The sequence below is a fragment of the Hesperophylax consimilis genome, chromosome 1 (assembly GCF_061612785.1).
Source record: "Hesperophylax consimilis isolate HC1 chromosome 1, BYU_Hcon_1.0, whole genome shotgun sequence".
In the NCBI taxonomy this organism is placed as follows: domain Eukaryota; kingdom Metazoa; phylum Arthropoda; class Insecta; order Trichoptera; family Limnephilidae; genus Hesperophylax; species Hesperophylax consimilis.
The window spans coordinates 201,356-221,418 of record NC_142836.1 but is presented as its reverse complement, the minus strand read 5'-3'; the positions used below and the strand labels follow the sequence as shown (position 1 = coordinate 221,418).

Genomic DNA, 20,063 nt, shown 5'->3' with positions numbered 1-20,063 from the left:
GTGGTTTGTCACGGTGGGTTACTGCAGGTCTCAATAATATTATGAAACCGAAAACTTACAAGCGATACTAATCGTCATATTCTTACTTATTATCTTATTCTTTCTCTTATTTCCCATTTTTTCTACTTTTGTGCTCTAAATAATGATGTGGCAACATATAATAGTTTTGTTTTTAATTTTACACAATATGTAATAGAACTGTTTTTTTTTATAAAATATGTATATTAATAGGACTATAATATGCAATGAAACCACCAGTTAGAAATATTTATTATATGTTTTTGTATTTAATTCGTAGAACTTCATATATATTTTTATCAATTTAATGTAAAACAAATTTAATAATTATTTAGTTCTGAAAGTATTTTAGTTTTATTTTTATTATGACAGTTGTTTCGGCATTCAAGGCCATTATCAAACTCAAATTAGGCCACGTTGAGACGACTTACTAATATGATGATTCTCTTTCAATTTTAATTTTTACGATATCTGAAATGAGTTATTGTCGGATAAACTGACCTAATATAGCTATAATACTTGCGGAACATCATTTATATATCATTATTAAATTTGATTAACATTAAATTTTATTAAAAAAATCTTTATGTTTTAATCCTGTATTGTTAAGTATACTTATTTTATTATTATTATTTAATAACTAGCGACACGCCCCGGCTTCGCACGGGTGCAATGCACTAATGTGGTATCACAAGAGTCCGAGCGACACATGTACATTGTACAAGCCGATCCAATTTTAGCGCTTTGACATTGACAGTTTATAGTTCCAAAAAGTGTGTTTAGCAATAATTTTACTTTTTTTATTTTTTATCAACATTTTATTGGAAATATAATTTTTTTTGCACAGTTTTTTTAGATTATATTAGCTGTGAATATCAATATTTATCTTGAATCAGACTATACTGCCAGTAACTACAGAACGTCTTTAGTTACAATTTTTACAGCTGTAAAATGTACAATGTTAACTGTTCTTTCATTAAACAGCACAGACAGATTTTGCTTAGAAGTTACGCGAGAAAGAGCTGTATAATATAGTTGTCCATGTGAAAAACACTCAAAGCTCAAATCTAACCCAGCAACATTGAATGTTTGAGCCCTGTGACTTTTTAATGGTCATTGAAAAATACAGTTTTACTGGAAATTACAGTATTTTAAATTGAAACGCTAAATCCGTCGGTATTAAAGAAATCCGAGGAGTGAAAACAATTTTTCCGGTTCCACATCCGGTCAGTATAGTACACGCTATTATAAATGTTTTTTTTAGATTTTACCTGCAAACGTGTACCATTTGCACAATTTGGTTGGATTTAGGTTCCATAGTAAAATAATAAGACACCTTACTTTCTTTTACCTTATTTATGTGGTCCAGAGGGCTGCAAGGAATTGAGAAAATCCATGAGAACATGAACAGTCCTTTCAATATCGAGCACAGTGTCTACGGAGTAGCATGCTTTCGTCGGTGCATCAATCTTCGAGAGAATCAAGTTATTTACCTTCTCTACTTGTTCGTTAGAAGGTGACCAAATCGCTCTCTCCTTGAATCTTACAACTTATGTCATTAAATTAGGGATAAACATTGTCGACCAATTCTTGAAGGTCATTAACAAAAAACGCGAAGGTTTTCACTGTCGAGATTAATTTTTCCATTGTATTGCGGTAGCTGCCCATTCCCAAATTTGAGCAACAACTTTGCAAAAAGCCATTTTCATGTGTACTCGATGAGACTCTTATGTTGGTTTTAAGTTTCAATTTATTTACTCATATGAGCCTTGTTAATGAGGTATAAGAGTTTCTGTACTTTTAAATGAAATACTCTATTCATTATATCGTATCTGTCTTGTGGAGATAAATTGAAGTTATTATTTTCCTTGATTTCTGTCCAGTTCAGGTTATATGTAGCAATTATAAAGAGATCAGATTTACCGTGATGTCAGGTATAAGTCATTGCGTTCTGAGATGTTTCATGCAAATATCGTGGCCCATCCGTGAACTATGAAGGTACTGTAGCCAATTGTCCAATGTCGCTGCTGTGTTCGTAACGATGAACGTAATTTCCTGCTATCACTTTATTTTGATAGTTACGGATGTAAGCTAATCGTTCTGATTCAATTTTTGCATATTGATCGACTAAGTATTGGTTCTTTAACATACCATATTTAAGTAAGGGGTTAAAATTGTTATGTGTTGTTATTATACGATAGTAATATTAGTTCACGCACGAAACCGTTTCACGTAGAGGTGCTCCATTAATCGTGTAAACTTGAGAAACATTAATAGCGTATCCGTCTTCTATCCGACATACTCGTAGCATAAAAGAAAACTGTAAGCTGTCATAAGATCTGTGGAACTCTGAGATTTTTTGCAAATTGTCATCAAGGCTGAGCAATACAATATCTCTTTTTATCAAATTCTTGTCCAGCTATCAATACTGCTACTTTGCTTATGGCTGTGGCATTATAACGGCAGCTGTGTTCTTCGAAATGTATTTTATTTGCATGGATTACGATATTAAAGTCCGCTGTGCCTGGTGGAACGCTCTCAATACCAGTTTTGAAAAACTGCATGTAGTTGTTATGGGAATGTAACATATTTTGTAGAGATCTTACCAAACCACTATTAATTGGCTGTGCGACACTGTTACACTGTTGTTTGTGTTTCTGGATCTGAGATACAATAGATTTGCAGAAATTTATGATCATCGGGCTGCTATGGAAGCAAGCTCCCTGCTAAATGATAAACTTAATTTTAAATGTAGGTATAAAACCCCGCTCAACAACGATCTATATAACTATATATACATACTATATATATAGATTGGTATCGTTAGGTGAAACTTTACGCGGTCACGTGGAAAAAACAAAAAACATTTTTTTGAGGATTTGTCGATTAAAGAACAAACGAAAAACACGCAAAAGATCTCTCGCGTGCCTTGCCCTACATGCTGCGTTCTCCAAGGGGCGTGCGGAAAGGGTTGACCGCAATGACGTGTGATTGACAGGAGGCGGCTAACCCTCCATACTCCGCACCCCACCCCACCCCACCATACTCCACACTACACACTACACACTAGGCAGAAGGGTTAGTAATGACAAACCAAATTCAATCATTCGGTGTTTCGGTTCAATCAATCAACTCCGGCTTCATCTTTCAGAGAGATGATTGTGAAGTGCCTTATAATATGTTGTCAGTTGAAAAGCATGTCGATGTTTTCTTTATATTCGTTTTTAAGGTCTACTACCATCGACGCATAATAATAAGAAAAATGCGGATTAATTTAATTACCATCTTCACCACAACAAGAGCATAACAAAATGCTTGTTTGCGGGTTTTTGTAGGGGTTGTGTGAATTTGAACAATTCAAGAAATTTTAAATATAATTTTCAAGTTCTATAAAGATTTGTTAAATTTTTGTTATTATTTTACAATTGGCCAGTGGCTACACGATACTGAAATAATAACAGAACTTTAATAGAACATTCACAGAACTTGACACATAGGAAAAGTTAATATTCAGTGAAACAACCCGTCATTAATCTTCCAACTGATAATCCAGGGGACGGCCGGACGATTGATTGAATTTTTGCAGAGTATAGAACTGAGAATCTTGCACCTCGTGCAGTGAGTTTATTCAAAACGTTTCTCGTGTATATATTTCTTGATTTCGCCTCGGGCGCAATAAAAATACCGGAATTTAAAACAGAATTAATTAATTCCGAACATTTGATAATCATTTAACGTGAATACTCAAATATTTGTCTCTCTAATCCCGGGCTTATCTGTCAGAAGCGCGGGCGGGGCGAGGCCCTCTGCCAGATTGTACCGAGGCTTTAGGCCAAATCCGTCCCGGGGGCGGCGCGGAGAGCTCTACCAGGCGGGGGGCGCCCGGCCAGGCGGGGGGCGCTCGGCCGGGCGGGGGGCGCTCGGCCGGGCGGGGAGCGAGGGCAGGTGATCTAGCACCAGACACCGACAACATTTACTCATTCCTTTGATTTTTCCCATCATATGCCTGTTTGCTTACCTCCAATGCGATGCTCGGTTGCCACGAGGGAATGTGAGACTAATTAATTACATAATTGTTGAGTTGAATCACTTTGTTGACTTTTTCTCTAGGGATCCTCAGCAAACGGTCAAATTAATTTCTACAAAACTTTATGTATAAATTTACAACGTAGGTAAATAGATTTAACCTCACGTTACTATCACAAGCTCTTTGTTATATAAATTCAATATAGAAATTCATTATTTGGCGGCTGAAATTATTCCACCCCTTTTATATCCATATTTAGTATCCCGTCCCAGTAAAAACATTTCACAAACAAAAACTTTTAACGAACCAACAAGTTATCGTTCGCAGTTCGCAGGCTTAACTAGTCGGAAAGTAGATTTTCTTAACTCTCAAAGAGTTGATACACTTAAACACTAGTTCAAAGCGACTCTCTGTTTGAAGAGTGTCGTTAGGGACTGCAATCTACTACCTAATACAGCGGGAGTTATGCGAGGATCCGAGCTGATAACATTGTTCCAACAAACAACTAAATAATGTTCTTTTTGCTCCGATATCTGAACACTGCCAGTTACTTGTTAGAATCCCAGGCTCACGTGAGAGGGAAAGTAAACAAGTTATTTTTACGCTTGACGTTGTTCTATCCGCAATTTCACGGACGAATCATCCGATATCCGGAGGTAAAACCTCAGCCCTGAGCCATTCGAGCCACTGTACCCTCTTGGGGGCGTCAATCAAAGTGGTATCACGCTACTACTTCTCCGACAGACGGAATCCGTGTCTCATTGTAACTACTGAATTATATTTTCCTTCAATATTCTTTCTGTTTGATATTTACACTTATTCAAAATTTAAATATTATGTTTTTACAATTCTAATCATACAACTAATAAAGGACGTATATAGGGGGGTGTGGGGTTTAGGTGTTTTAAACCTACTAACTAACTAACTAACCATCACGCCGTTTCCCCGCAGGGGTAGGCAGAGAGGACGGACCGCCAAGCAACTCGGTCTTGGCACACACTTCTTGCCTCATTCACATTCATACATTGTCTCATACATACTCTTCTATTATTCTGACTCTTGACATGGCCCGACTCGAGTATCTGATTCACTTGATCGTGCCATGTCTTCCTCGGGCGTCCTCGACTTCTGCTACCATTCGCATTTGCATCATATATCCTCCTTACACTCTTATCTTCGCTCATTCGCTCTACATGCCCAAACCATCTAAGCGTCCCTTTTTTAATCTTACTCATTACGCTTACATCAGTCTTGCACTCTTTGCGGATCTCCACATTCCTCACACGATCAAAATAAATAATTTTAAACAATTAATAATTTTAAACACACATCACTCAGAATTACTGAATTACATTTCAGGAAATAAAAATAATATTATTACAACATATTTCTTATCAATGTGATGTAAATAATAAGTTGTGGTAAATAGAGGTCCCAAGAAGCTTAAAAATATATTTCGACGATGAAGTAAATTTTTGAAGAAATTGTTTCAAATAAATATAGGTATTTGAGCTTTACTGACACTTCACTGATTGGAGTAGTACAAACACAATTTTATACTTTTTCTCAATTTTGTCACATAAGAACGGGTCGTTTTTACGACTTATTTTGAATTCAACAGCTCGGCTCCTTCAAGACCCATTCCGTCATTCTTTCTTTTCCTCAAATAGACCCTCCACACAACACTCCGAAGATAGATAAGTTACTCGCGAACGGAGAAAATGCAAGACAACTAACAATAATGTATGATTGAATAATCGGTCAAAAATTAATTTCTTCATTTTAAGGTTAGAAAAAAACATTTTCGCGATTACAGTTACTTAAGATTTTGACGCATCTGCAAGTATTTTCTCGGTGCGAGGAATTTGAAAACATTGTTTTGGTTTTTATTTTCCGTGAATTTTTCCGGATTAGCGTTAGCGGTTGCCCATTTTTCCGGAATTGTGGAAAGTGAAGTAAAAATTCCTTCTGAATTTCTCGAGAAACGAAAAATTCCAACGAAAATCACTCTACGTTTTTTTTTTCTTTTACGCGTTGTTTGAACTATTAAACAATGCATAAAGAAAAACGTAGAAAGAACAATGAAAAAAAATATAGGAAAACAACATCATATTTTTTGTTCTTAAACTACGATGGACGTACTGAAAGTATCTTATAGAAGCGACGGATACCAGACTCTTCAGAAATGTTTCAAGATAGACGAAATAAAATTCTACACACGATCAGGTCAATTTATATACAAACCACATAATTATGGTGAAGAAGTCGGTTCAAGTGAAATGAATTATAATAAAAAAAATAAATACAAAAAAAGATAATACCAGTTGTTGGTACACATTAAATTTTTATAAATTTCCCCTTTCGTGTGTCATGAGCGCGGAAATGTTTAAGAGAAAAATGTAAGGATACATAATTCTATTATCCTTGTGCTCGTAAAAAGTAACTCACGGGGTTAAACAAAAACCTCCTACATAGATAAGTTAAACCTTGTTAATAATATGACATTGTTTAGTGTTCGGAAATGAAAAAACGTGCTTGGCTAGGCTGTCAAAAAGGAAGGGTTTATTACATATCATAAACATGTTAAAGTAACCAAAGACATGGCATATTTATAACAAACCCGATAATTTCTTTTCTCGATTTAAGAAATTCATTATATTTTATAATATTATCATGTCAAAGATTTCACTAATGCTGTTAGCTTTTCTGTCTGTTTTTATTTTTAATGTTTATTTAAAAATATATACAATATGTAATTGATGTTTATTAAATTGAAAATTTAATATAAATATAAAAAAATATTTTAAAACGATGAACACAAAATACATAAAAAAATCAGAAAAGTTGATAATATTATCCAAATTTCCCTATGTAACGGAATGAGAGACCTCTCCACTTTTTCATGGAGATAAATATTGAAGTTTCTAACCCCGACAAAACAAGGTATGAAAGTTTTCAAGTGGAGGCGTCAAGTTTCCACATTGAAATAAAACTGTAAACCTTTTGTACGTTCGCAGCCGTGGAATAAAGCATATAGCAAGAAGAGGTGGAAATTTCATATTTCATCAATATATAGTAAATATAGTTATTATTTCCTTTTCGCGGTAACTATTCATGAAACAATTTAATGAACTTTTTACAAACTCTTGCATTCTCAGACTGAATCTTTAAGATTTTAATAAAGAAAACACCGAATGCATTCTAAAGGTTATGTTAGAGAACAGCTTTTCACGATTCAATGGATAGCTAAATAATAACAAAGGTGTTTAGGTTCGGGGTTCTGGATCAGCGGAATTATCGCTTAGACTGTTTGTTACCGCTAACATAATGTCACTCCATGTAGGTGAGTGGCTGTTGAAGTTGTGAAAGTGGCGGATAAGAAGGAGTGATGTGAGATGGCGATGTGCCTGTGATCGTCTATGCCCCCTTCAGCTACAGCTACGGTAAGAGGAGGCGGCTACGTGTTCGGATTGTGTAATAGAATCAATTTGACTAGTGTTGTACTATTGGCTAAACATTTTGTGCACGTTTCAGAACATTTTAGATAACAAGCGTCGCAAAGTTCGAATTGTACGGAAATGCTGCACAATTGGACGAAAACACTCGAATAGCAAAAATAAAATTTGCCTGAGTTTTAAATAAAATGGTGAAGCGTGCCTGGACTTCTTAGCGAACACGCTTATTTCGTAATGTGGAGCTTTGTGCTAGTCATAACTTGGAACTAATTAGTGTATTGAACTGTGTTAGTCTCGGACACAATGTTCTAGAATGTAGATGAGAATGTGTTCTTTTGGACAGCAACCGTGACCGGATGTCTTAATCTGCACAAACTTTTTTAATAAAGAAAAGTGTTAACTTGCATAAATATAATTTAATGCGTCGGTATAAACTTTCGCTAAGTGTACGACGAGGAACTCAGTTATAACTCCGAGGTGCGCCACTGCCAATATCCGGCCAAAGTTTTTCAACACTTCACACGGGATAAACTTATGAAAACTCGATACAGTTAGTCGTGGATATTTACGACAAAGTTTCTTAAATGAGGGTTACCGAATTGCGGAAGATGAATGCATTAAATCTTTTTAAACTGGTGCTAAGTAATATTATTTTGGGAAGGTTTTTCTTATGTTCGATGTGTTTACATTTTCCCTGACTTTCCCTGCCATGATCTTTATATTAATTATTCTGTTTGTGCTAGGCACTCTCATCGGGATAGCCTGTGTTATAACACAAAGCTGTCTTAGTACTCTTAAACTAGGATTAGTGATCCCTATTTAGAACGCAAGAGACGAAACGGAAATTACTAACAACCAATCACATTGTTGAACTCACTATCAAAGATCTTTGAAAGAGTATTAAAAAACCAATTTGTAAAATACCTGGAAGATAAAATCTGAATCTTGGATAAACAGTGTGGATTTATTGAAAAAAGGGGCATAACACAAGCATTTGTGTAATAGATTATGAATATATAGCAACCAAGATCAAGGACATAAGTGCACAGTGATATATCCAAATTTAGCTAAAGCCTTTGATTCGATCTGCCACAAAATCCTATTTAAAAAATAGAAAAAAAATGTATCAAAGGCAAGGAAATCCAACTAATGAAAAGTTATATGAGTAACGGAACTCTGCAAGCCAAAATTAATCACCATACTAGCAAACGCATCTATCGATTGCATATGGAGTTCCACAAGGAAGTTCCACTAGGGCCCGTTCTTTTAATTTTTTACATAAATGATCTATCCAACATGTAAATGGATGGAAAAATTGTTAGCAAAAATCACTATTTAATTTAATATTCAAATCTATAGATAAGACAAAAGTCTGTAATATAGCGGAATTAGGAAAAACGCAATTGAAAACGCGGTAAGACATAAACTTTCAAAATCCTCAAGTTATAATATGAATAATAGAGAACAGTCAAAAATTAAGACAAACACTATAAATATACAAGAATGCATGACACAAGTACAAGAATACAAACAAAAATACAAGACACGAACATCTACGATTGCCCTACTCTAGAATAAACTGGCCAAATAAAATATCTAGGATTCATAATAGACAATACCTAAGATAGACACATCATATTAAACACATCACAAATAAACTACTCAAAACAATAAACATTTTCTTGAACATAAGAAACATGTAAAGTAAAACAAATGAAAACAGTATATTATCCACTTTGCCAATCCATTATAGAATACGTTATAATTGTTCGGGGAGGAGCAATAAACAAAGGAAATTACACAGAAAAATATCATAAAGGTAATACCTAAAAACCTAGAATGACTAACAATGACCAACTTTTTAACACGTTTCACACACTTATTGATATACGCCAAATTTGCATAAAAAACTACTTAAGTACTTATTTGACCAAAATCTAAATATTAAAACACACACATAGATAATATAGATCAGTTCTTTTATAAACTTCGCCGATAAGCACAAGCTTTGAAAAAATACACCACACATACCAGGCAATAAAAGCATTTAACAATCTAACACTCGACACAGAAAATTAAGAAAACAAAAAACATTACACAAAAAAATTAAGAAATGGACTAAAGAACCAAAAACGATAAATTACAAAAAAAATGACTACATAGTACACATAGCTTATACAATCGGTTTGATAATTACTTACATATTGCTTACTTTTTATAAATATTTACATATTTTTTTATTAAATTACAGTATTTTATATTATTTATTTTATTTTGTTTCTTTTATTTCTTAATATTTCATTTAAATTCGTTTATTTTAATTTATCACAATCGGACTAATAACACAGGTCTGCAAATTGACATTTTTAATTTTTAAAAAATGGTAATGGTTAAATTATATGTATTTCGGTATGCTGAATTCGAGAATGCCATCCATTTCGACCCATCACGTAAGGATTTTTCACAATGTGGAAATTAAAATATACGCAAAACCCGCCTTACACTACTTCTGTAGGGAATGTGCAAAAGAAAAAAATCATAAAATTATACAAATTTCATTAGTTTTAAGTCATAATATATTTTATTTACATTATGTACTATTATAAATCTTTATAAAATCTGCTTTTTTAGTTTGGAAGCTTCGTTTTGTGCTTTTTCGTTTGTGGGACGTTATATTATATTTTCCCTATGCAGCATCCAGCAGTAGTTGCCCATCATATTTGTATCCCATCGACCTTGATACCTTCTCTCCATTTCCTTGATATCTTGGTGAAACCCCTCACCTTGCTCTTCACTAACTGCACCAAAATTTTCCGGGAAATAATCCAAATGGAAGTTCAAAAAATGGAGTTTTAAAATCATTGAGCATCCCAGATTTTTAAAATTGATCGACATATTTTCTATGATATTTTCAAAGTCCGGGTCCTTCTGATTCCCTAGAAACTTCGTAACTACATCTTTAAAAGAATTTCATGGTAACCTCTCAACATCGTTCATCAGATTTTCAAAGTTGTTATCTTTCATCAGCTTACGAATGTCAGGACCAACAAAAACTTCCTCCTTCAGCTTTGCTTCAAACAGACCAGGAAACTTGCTTGAAAGGTATTTAAATGTCTCGCCATCTTTTGGCAATGCCTTCACAAACTGCTTCATCATCCCAAGTTTGATATGGAGCAGTGGTAGAAGAACCTTTTTAGGATCAATCAAAGATTCAAAGTGCACGTTTTTCTCTCCGACCTTCAATGTTCTTTTCGGCCAAACTTTTTGGTTCCAGTGTTCAGCTTGAGCACGACTATCCCATTCACAAAGAAAACAGGGAAATTTTGTGTAACCACCTTGCTGTCCAAATTTCATAGAAATTACTTTAAGATCCCCACACACTGTCCACTCGAATTCCTTGTAATTTAACTTATCCAAGATCAATGACAAGTTACCATAAGTTTCCTTCAAATGCATTGAGTGACCGAGTATTGATGCGTACCTATTCCCGTTGTGAAGTAAAACAGCTTTTATACTTCTTTCCGAGGAATCAACAATCAACAGTCTCCAATTTTCAACTATATGTTGAACTTTGAACGTGGACATTAAACCATTAACATCGGAACAATAGACTAGCTCACCATCTTGAGAAAAATAAGGCTCAAAATGTTTTTCTCTATTTTTATACCAAGCAAAAGAAGTTCCAGGTATCAATAAATTCTTCTCTTGCAGTCTGGATCCTAGTAATTCATCAGATTCTTTCGGGAGTCCCAAATCTCGGATCAGGTCATTTAATTCAAATTGAGAAAATTGTTGAGGTCCACTGGAGTCGACTACTTGAAACTTGTCACTAGAATTTTCTTCTAATTCACTTTCTGATGATGACAAATCGTCCAGCCTTTGGGGTGCTTGTGGTGTAGGAATGTTAGGTCGATGAGGGACTGAGCGGAGTGCTGAATCCATGTTTGGGTAGCAAATTTGTTTTTTACTTTTGGTACTATTATACCCTTGTACATTGCACGAACAAAAGTAGCAGTCATCGCTGTGGTTTCGAGGCTCTCTCCAAATCATGGGAACATCAAAACGAAAAACTTTAACTTTACCTTTTGACCACATTCTAAGTCCTTCAACACACCCTGAACAAACTCCATGCGGGGCCCAAGATTTGTCCTGGTCCCCCATATTCACACCAAAATACGCAAAATATACTTTTTTAATAAAATCAGTAATATTTCTTTGTTGTTTTTTAACTAAAAATTCACGACAAATATAGCAAAAACTCTCAGAAAAATTTACACAACCTCTTGAAGTCATTTTTGAAACGCACGTTACGAAATTTGGAACAGAAATAAATTAATGAAAGGGCATAGAAAGGAGTGGGCACCTTGGGAATTCCGGCATTCTCTCATAATACTTACTACGGAAAATCCCAATATAATATGATTCAAAGCTGACTAATTTTATCGTCATGAGTTACTAAATGTTTTGTTTCAATCTATTAAACTTAATATTATCTTATAATAAATTGTAAATAATAAAAAATATATATTTCGGCAATAAACCCCGTTTTGCACCTTAAGATAGGCAATCCCACAGTATTTTGCGTTTTGCGGAAAAACCTTACGTAATGGAATTTTTTTGATAATTTTCCCGAATTCAGCAACCAAAAATACATGGAAATTATCTCTTATTTTAAAGAAGAAAAAAAAAACGTTGCAAACCTGTGTAATTACATACATATTGCTTAGTTTTACTAGCTTAATTATTTTAATTCAATAACTTCATTTTATTTATTTTATTTTATTTTATTTTATTTTATTTCTTACGTATTATTACGCTAGCATCTGGACAATCTAGTTTTAATAATATATTTTGTTACAATAAATTGTAAAATGGGGGCCTCAGCACTGGTGAGTATTACCAAATAATATTTTGTAAAAAAACTTCGAATATACCAAAAAAAATTTAATCCATAAATTAAATAATTAACAGCACCGAACTATAACACTTGATTTATTTCCGAATCCCTCGCAAACCAACATCCCCGTATTATTGTTACAACTCCACTGCGTAATCACATTATGTACTATCGTTCACCGAATACAGATTTTGGGAAATTAAGGATGTTATTAACGGTGACCGGATAACTCATTAGTATATTTCTTAATATACATATGTAAAAGCCCTGAAAAAGGGCGTTAATTTATAAATAAAATAACAATTCAACACACCTATAAGAAGTGCTATAAAGTTATGAAAAGTGATGACACAAAAATTTGGTTAAATAGGTTACATTACATACGTAACGATGTATTACTCAGCACGGGCAAACCACCCAGTGACGCCAACATTACTGGATTGTACTATGAAATCTAAAATATTGTGCCAAAATAATAAAAAAACATATGTATTGAACCTAATTTTTGTTTCATTACTTTTCATAATTTTATAGCACTTTTTATAGGTGTGTTGAATTACAATTTTGAAGAGTTCTCATGGAACCATTATTAACATATTATTTGACGTATCAATCACTAAATAAAATATTTGTAATATAATTCGTTTCGGTACATAAACTATATTATTATATATTTTTTTATAGTACACAAAGAATTTTCTATGGACTTTTTTTATGGTGTTTCCAGTAATGTTTCAGAATCTATCTATTATCTTATTTAATATTTTTCCACATTGCATTGTAAAGTTTATTTTAAATTGTTGTTCATTAAATGTTTATTGTCTTATATGATAAACATATGAAAGTCTAGCTGGGCGTGATAAAATCAAATAGAAAAATATTCCTTCAAGGTACATCTTATAAAATAAACTTGTACAAAACCATGTTTATACGTCTTATTTCAGATCACGGCTATGTTTTGCGCTACACCACTGGTATAAGTTTAATTTTGTAAAGCATATTTCTCATTCGATATTCCAAGAGAAAATAAACCAAAGAACTCTTTTTAGTAATAAGTTTTCCAAGTAATCACCCCGAGGCCACGCTCATCTTCTCTTCTCTCTTCCTTCCTTCTTCATCTCTATTTCCACATCTTCTCTCCGTATAAAACTCATCATAAACACATATGAAGACATATTTCATTTCGAGATCACTTTTGAGGAAAATAACATTCTGAAACCGTTTTAAATCATGGAACGTAGAGTTAAAGTTCGTGAAATTGCCTTCAAACCTGATTAGTTATTCTAGAAGGAGTTTAGTTTAGAGACTAAGGAACGAGCTAGACGTCACAAATGACTATCTGAATACACGTGATGTTGTGATTGACTGCGTGCCTGTACAGGCTCTGCCGTTCCCGGAAGAGGGCCAACTATATGACTACATGTGATGTTGTGACTGACTGTGTGGTATATGGGTGTGCAGGTGCTGCTGTTCCCGGAGGAGGGCTGGGCGCGCAGTGCTTCCTCGTCCTACTGGACCCTTCAGCCCTCCTGGTGGAGCCGCACAAGATGCAAGGTGGTGGAGATCACTGCCGACTATATGACTACATGTGATGTTGTGACTAACTGTGTGGTATATGGGTGTGCAGGTGCTGCTGTTCCCGGAGGAGGGCTGGGCGCGCAGTGCTTCCTCGTCCTACTGGACCCTTCAGCCCTCCTGGTGGAGCCGCACAAGATGCAAGGTGGTGGAGATTACTGCCGACTATATGACTACATGTGATGTTGTGACTAACTGTGTGGTATATGGGTGTGCAGGTGCTGCTGTTCCCGGAGGAGGGCTGGGCGCGCAGTGCTTCCTCGTCTTACTGGACCCTTCAGCCCTCCTGGTGGAGCCGCACAAGATGCAAGGTGGTGGAGATCACTGCCGACTATATGACTACATGTGATGTTGTGACTAACTGTGTGGTATATGGGTGTGCAGGTGCTGCTGTTCCCGGAGGAGGGCTGGGCGCGCAGTGCTTCCTCGTCCTACTGGACCCTTCAGCCCTCCTGGTGGAGCCGCACAAGATGCAAGGTGGTGGAGATCACTGCCGACTATATGACTACATGTGATGTTGTGACTAACTGTGTGGTATATGGGTGTGCAGGTGCTGCTGTTCCCGGAGGAGGGCTGGGCGCGCAGTGCTTCCTCGTCTTACTGGACCCTTCAGCCCTCCTGGTGGAGCCGCACAAGATGCAAGGTGGTGGAGATTACTGCCGACTATATGACTACATGTGATGTTGTGACTAACTGTGTGGTATATGGGTGTGCAGGTGCTGCTGTTCCCGGAGGAGGGCTGGGCGCGCAGTGCTTCCTCGTCCTACTGGACCCTTCAGCCCTCCTGGTGGAGCCGCACAAGATGCAAGGTGGTGGAGATCACTGCCGACTATATGACTACATGTGATGTTGTGACTAACTGTGTGGTATATGGGTGTGCAGGTGCTGCTGTTCCCGGAGGAGGGCTGGGCGCGCAGTGCTTCCTCGTCCTACTGGACCCTTCAGCCCTCCTGGTGGAGCCGCACAAGATGCAAGGTGGTGGAGATCACTGCCGACTATATGACTACATGTGATGTTGTGACTAACTGTGTGGTATATGGGTGTGCAGGTGCTGCTGTTCCCGGAGGAGGGCTGGGCGCGCAGTGCTTCCTCGTCTTACTGGACCCTCCAGCCCTCCTGGTGGAGCCGCACAAGATGCAAGGTGGTGGAGATCATTGCCGACTATATGACTACATGTGATGTTGTGACTAACTGTGTGGTATATGGGTGTGCAGGTGCTGCTGTTCCCGGAGGAGGGCTGGGCGCGCAGTGCTTCCTCGTCCTACTGGACCCTTCAGCCCTCCTGGTGGAGCCGCACAAGATGCAAGGTGGTGGAGATCACTGCCGACTATATGACTACATGTGATGTTGTGACTAACTGTGTGGTATATGGGTGTGCAGGTGCTGCTGTTCCCGGAGGAGGGCTGGGCGCGCAGTGCTTCCTCGTCTTACTGGACCCTTCAGCCCTCCTGGTGGAGCCGCACAAGATGCAAGGTGGTGGAGATCACTGCCGACTATATGACTACATGTGATGTTGTGACTAACTGTGTGGTATATGGGTGTGCAGGTGCTGCTGTTCCCGGAGGAGGGCTGGGCGCGCAGTGCTTCCTCGTCTTACTGGACCCTTCAGCCCTCCTGGTGGAGCCGCACAAGATGCAAGGTGGTGGAGATCACTGCCGACTATATGACTACATGTGATGTTGTGACTAACTGTGTGGTATATGGGTGTGCAGGTGCTGCTGTTCCCGGAGGAGGGCTGGGCGCGCAGTGCTTCCTCGTCTTACTGGACCCTTCAGCCCTCCTGGTGGAGCCGCACAAGATGCAAGGTGGTGGAGATCACTGCCGACTATATGACTACATGTGATGTTGTGACTAACTGTGTGGTATATGGGTGTGCAGGTGCTGCTGTTCCCGGAGGAGGGCTGGGCGCGCAGTGCTTCCTCGTCTTACTGGACCCTTCAGCCCTCCTGGTGGAGCCGCACAAGATGCAAGGTGGTGGAGATCACTGCCGACTATATGACTACATGTGATGTTGTGACTAACTGTGTGGTATATGGGTGTGCAGGTGCTGCTGTTCCCGGAGGAGGGCTGGGCGCGCAGTGCTTCCTCGTCTTACTGGACCCTTCAGCCCTCCTGGTGGAGCCGCACAAGATGCAAGGTGGTGGAGATTACTGCCGACTATATGACTACATGTGATGTTGTGACTAACTGTGTGGTATATGGGTGTGCAGGTGCTGCTGTTCCCGGAGGAGGGCTGGGCGCGCAGTGCTTCCTCGTCTTACTGGACCCTTCAGCCCTCCTGGTGGAGCCGCACAAGATGCAAGGTGGTGGAGATCACTGCCGACTATATGACTACATGTGATGTTGTGACTAACTGTGTGGTATATGGGTGTGCAGGTGCTGCTGTTCCCGGAGGAGGGCTGGGCGCGCAGTGCTTCCTCGTCTTACTGGACCCTTCAGCCCTCCTGGTGGAGCCGCACAAGATGCAAGGTGGTGGAGATTACTGCCGACTATATGACTACATGTGATGTTGTGACTAACTGTGTGGTATATGGGTGTGCAGGTGCTGCTGTTCCCGGAGGAGGGCTGGGCGCGCAGTGCTTCCTCGTCTTACTGGACCCTTCAGCCCTCCTGGTGGAGCCGCACAAGATGCAAGGTGGTGGAGATTACTGCCGACTATATGACTACATGTGATGTTGTGACTAACTGTGTGGTATATGGGTGTGCAGGTGCTGCTGTTCCCGGAGGAGGGCTGGGCGCGCAGTGCTTCCTCGTCTTACTGGACCCTTCAGCCCTCCTGGTGGAGCCGCACAAGATGCAAGGTGGTGGAGATTACTGCCGACTATATGACTACATGTGATGTTGTGACTAACTGTGTGGTATATGGGTGTGCAGGTGCTGCTGTTCCCGGAGGAGGGCTGGGCGCGCAGTGCTTCCTCGTCTTACTGGACCCTTCAGCCCTCCTGGTGGAGCCGCACAAGATGCAAGGTGGTGGAGATCACTGCCGACTATATGACTACATGTGATGTTGTGACTAACTGTGTGGTATATGGGTGTGCAGGTGCTGCTGTTCCCGGAGGAGGGCTGGGCGCGCAGTGCTTCCTCGTCTTACTGGACCCTTCAGCCCTCCTGGTGGAGCCGCACAAGATGCAAGGTGGTGGAGATCACTGCCGACTATATGACTACATGTGATGTTGTGACTAACTGTGTGGTATATGGGTGTGCAGGTGCTGCTGTTCCCGGAGGAGGGCTGGGCGCGCAGTGCTTCCTCGTCTTACTGGACCCTTCAGCCCTCCTGGTGGAGCCGCACAAGATGCAAGGTGGTGGAGATCACTGCCGACTATATGACTACATGTGATGTTGTGACTAACTGTGTGGTATATGGGTGTGCAGGTGCTGCTGTTCCCGGAGGAGGGCTGGGCGCGCAGTGCTTCCTCGTCTTACTGGACCCTTCAGCCCTCCTGGTGGAGCCGCACAAGATGCAAGGTGGTGGAGATTACTGCCGACTATATGACTACATGTGATGTTGTGACTAACTGTGTGGTATATGGGTGTGCAGGTGCTGCTGTTCCCGGAGGAGGGCTGGGCGCGCAGTGCTTCCTCGTCTTACTGGACCCTTCAGCCCTCCTGGTGGAGCCGCACAAGATGCAAGGTGGTGGAGATCACTGCCGACTATATGACTACATGTGATGTTGTGACTAACTGTGTGGTATATGGGTGTGCAGGTGCTGCTGTTCCCGGAGGAGGGCTGGGCGCGCAGTGCTTCCTCGTCTTACTGGACCCTTCAGCCCTCCTGGTGGAGCCGCACAAGATGCAAGGTGGTGGAGATTACTGCCGACTATATGACTACATGTGATGTTGTGACTAACTGTGTGGTATATGGGTGTGCAGGTGCTGCTGTTCCCGGAGGAGGGCTGGGCGCGCAGTGCTTCCTCGTCTTACTGGACCCTTCAGCCCTCCTGGTGGAGCCGCACAAGATGCAAGGTGGTGGAGATTACTGCCGACTATATGACTACATGTGATGTTGTGACTAACTGTGTGGTATATGGGTGTGCAGGTGCTGCTGTTCCCGGAGGAGGGCTGGGCGCGCAGTGCTTCCTCGTCTTACTGGACCCTTCAGCCCTCCTGGTGGAGCCGCACAAGATGCAAGGTGGTGGAGATTACTGCCGACTATATGACTACATGTGATGTTGTGACTAACTGTGTGGTATATGGGTGTGCAGGTGCTGCTGTTCCCGGAGGAGGGCTGGGCGCGCAGTGCTTCCTCGTCTTACTGGACCCTTCAGCCCTCCTGGTGGAGCCGCACAAGATGCAAGGTGGTGGAGATCACTGCCGACTATATGACTACATGTGATGTTGTGACTAACTGTGTGGTATATGGGTGTGCAGGTGCTGCTGTTCCCGGAGGAGGGCTGGGCGCGCAGTGCTTCCTCGTCTTACTGGACCCTTCAGCCCTCCTGGTGGAGCCGCACAAGATGCAAGGTAGTGGAGATCGCCGGAACTAGAAGGTAATAAAACATTTATATCTCTAAATAATTCTCTGCTGCCGCTGTTTATGAAGTGTTCGCTCTAAGCATTGTGCCGGAGAAATATATTTCCTTTGATATTAATTCTAATTATGTAAATCTACCTCCCACGCGTTTACTTATTTGTATTTTATTTCAACATTACCGACATATGCAGGTATATGTATTTAGTTGAATAAGATGCATGTATAATGCATGTATAGTTCTCCACGCTAGGAGTTCATCTGTATTGTGGAGGAAATTTTTCCAGAAGTGAATTTAAGATTGAGTATAGGAGAAGACTACGAAGGAAATAAAATATAAATACGGTTTTTGAAAATTCAATATAATTTTTACATCGGTAGGCAAACACTATATTTATTTGATTCTAAACATTTTTAGTGGATTACTAACATTTACGCTTTTCGCGATGTTCATTTTATTTCTTTATCATGTTAACATACTAGTTTCTTCACCATTACCATTTTCGTAAATTTTTCAGGGCGGTTAGTTATTTTAATAATTAAAAAAAACTTCTTAATAATTTTTCTAAATTATATTTTCGATTCGCCGTTCTAAATCTCATTCGATGGCTCCACATACCAAGACTCACCTTTTCAATTAAAATGTTATCCATCATAATAACAAAGAACGATTAACTCATTGAACAGTTTATAATCCTTTCTATTTCCAACCATCTCTGGTGCGTGAAACGCCGGGCCGGGGAGTCCCCCTCTCGCGCAGCCGCCAAACCCAGTTCCCGCCCTAACGCTAACGGCGCCGCCTGCGCCGTACCAGTCTAGCGAGTAGATAGAGTAGGACTACATCTAATATAGGAAATACCGATATGTGCACCTACTAGATCTGTTTTCATGGTGTACTGCATTTATATCAAATCATATTATAGAGCCTTATGGACCTACGTAATACATACATGCATCCGTACATAGATTAAGGATAAGCAAAGGATGTCATATGAAGTCATAGCGCGATCAATTAAACCAAATGTTTGTCAAGAGTGTGCATTTCAAAACCGCAGAATATACCTATGAATCTATGACCACATCATCCCGACAAAAGAAGTGTCATCGTTTTACTATGTACACAAAGCTATGTTTCGAGCACCGGCCATTTACCAGCTACCCCCGGAAGAGAATAATGTGACTTTATTATGTACATTCTCAAGATATAACAATCAAAACACACCGCTACTGGAAATTTACCTATTTTGATATTCTGCGCTCGAAATATAATGTCATCCCGGCAAAACATTCATATTTCCCTCGATCCCTGTTTAGAGTAGGTATACAGTAAACAAGATGTTGAGAGTTATTTCGCAATAATGCAAATTTTTCAGCTTTATTTTTTTTTTCATATGAACGAGCCATTAATGCATATGTTCTGTGGTGATTCCATTCTGTTTAATTAGAGTGGGTGACCTCTTTAACAATGAAATTGTTAAAACTTTGCTCATAACACCGTGCGTTTTATGAGCAAACTAACAAATCAAACCCTAATCTTGTAGACCTTTAATGAAATCCGAGAACATGAAATAGTTTTATTATTGTGTAAATTAGAATCGACATGCAAAGAGTATCGGGCTTCGG

The 20,063-nt window shown here is 39.2% G+C and overlaps 1 protein-coding gene across 1 annotated transcript in view; it reads left to right on the top strand.

Moving 5' to 3' along the window:
- LOC149426077 (uncharacterized) overlaps positions 1-20,063 on the top strand; it is a 126,125-nt gene that overhangs the window by 50,921 nt on the left and 55,141 nt on the right. Inside the window, exon 2 of the mRNA XM_089635207.1 lies at positions 18,341-18,459. Coding sequence (XP_089491333.1) covers positions 18,341-18,459 — 119 coding nt within the window. The remainder of the gene's footprint in view (positions 1-18,340; positions 18,460-20,063) is intronic.